Genomic DNA, 880 nt, shown 5'->3' on the forward strand with positions numbered 1-880 from the left:
GCACTGAAGGCCGCAGGGACGCTGGAGGTGAGGCGCAGGTGCAGCTGCAGCCCCCAGGCGCTCACTGAGACGTTCCAGGCGGTCTCTGCAGCCACCGGAGAGAGAGGGGGGATCACGGGATGTCCAAGGGGATGAGGGGCACGTGGGACGTCAGGATAGAGCTGTGCTCAGCCCAGGGGTGCCCCCTGCCCACGGGGCTCACCTGGCCGGTGGGGACACTCCACGTGGCTGCTGTTCCTGTAGGAGAACTGGGAGGAGCAGGCTGGGTGAGCTGCCAGCCCCCACCGCTGCCCCCAGCCCCTTCCCCAGCAGTGCGTGCCCGCCCACCCGTGGGGGCTTACCTGGAAGCAGAGCTGGGGGTGCACATCCACCTTGTCCAGCGAGTACACCTGGTACAGGCAGAGAGCACATCACCGTCCCCAACCCGCACAGCCCACGGGCACCCCAGTGCCCACCTGCTGCCCTCGGGGACCCTGGGGTCCAGCGGGTGCCCCAGTCAGGGGCACAGCCATGCACCCCTCTGGGCTGGTGCCCCATGGCACCCCAAAGCCAGGACCCTTCACCTGCTCCTCCTCGTTGGCCGTGGAGTTGGGGATGTCATGGCAGGGTGCAGTCTCAGATGCTGCCTCCCTCCAGCAGAGGGGGGCCCGGGGGCGCAGGGGGCAGCTGGCACTCAGCACCATCGCCATCTGGTCCTTGATGCTGGTGCTGTAGTCGTGGAAGTGCACCGAGGACCACAGCTCAGGGCCATCTGCGGGGCACGGTGTCAGCAGCAGGGCATGGATGGACATGGGGACATGGCCAGCGGACCCCAGGGCCCTGGCTCCCCTCCCTGCAGGCACTCACAGGCGGCCGGCTGGTCGTGGAAGGGGCAGCGCTT

At 68.6% G+C, this 880-nt stretch overlaps 1 protein-coding gene across 1 annotated transcript in view; it reads right to left on the reverse strand.

The window, feature by feature from the left end:
- IL17RE (interleukin 17 receptor E) overlaps positions 1 to 791 on the reverse strand; it is a 995-nt gene extending 204 nt beyond the window's left edge. Inside the window, exons 1-4 of the mRNA XM_035903813.1 lie at positions 564 to 791; positions 342 to 389; positions 203 to 248; positions 3 to 85 (exon numbers count right to left, since the gene is read on the reverse strand). Of these exons, the coding sequence (XP_035759706.1) occupies positions 3 to 85; positions 203 to 248; positions 342 to 389; positions 564 to 791 (405 nt within the window). The remainder of the gene's footprint in view (positions 1 to 2; positions 86 to 202; positions 249 to 341; positions 390 to 563) is intronic.
- Between the last annotated feature and the right edge of the window lie 89 nt (positions 792 to 880).

This window comes from Egretta garzetta, unplaced genomic scaffold (genome assembly GCF_000687185.1).
Source record: "Egretta garzetta isolate BGI_Z169 unplaced genomic scaffold, ASM68718v1 scaffold91, whole genome shotgun sequence".
Lineage (NCBI taxonomy): Eukaryota > Metazoa > Chordata > Aves > Pelecaniformes > Ardeidae > Egretta > Egretta garzetta.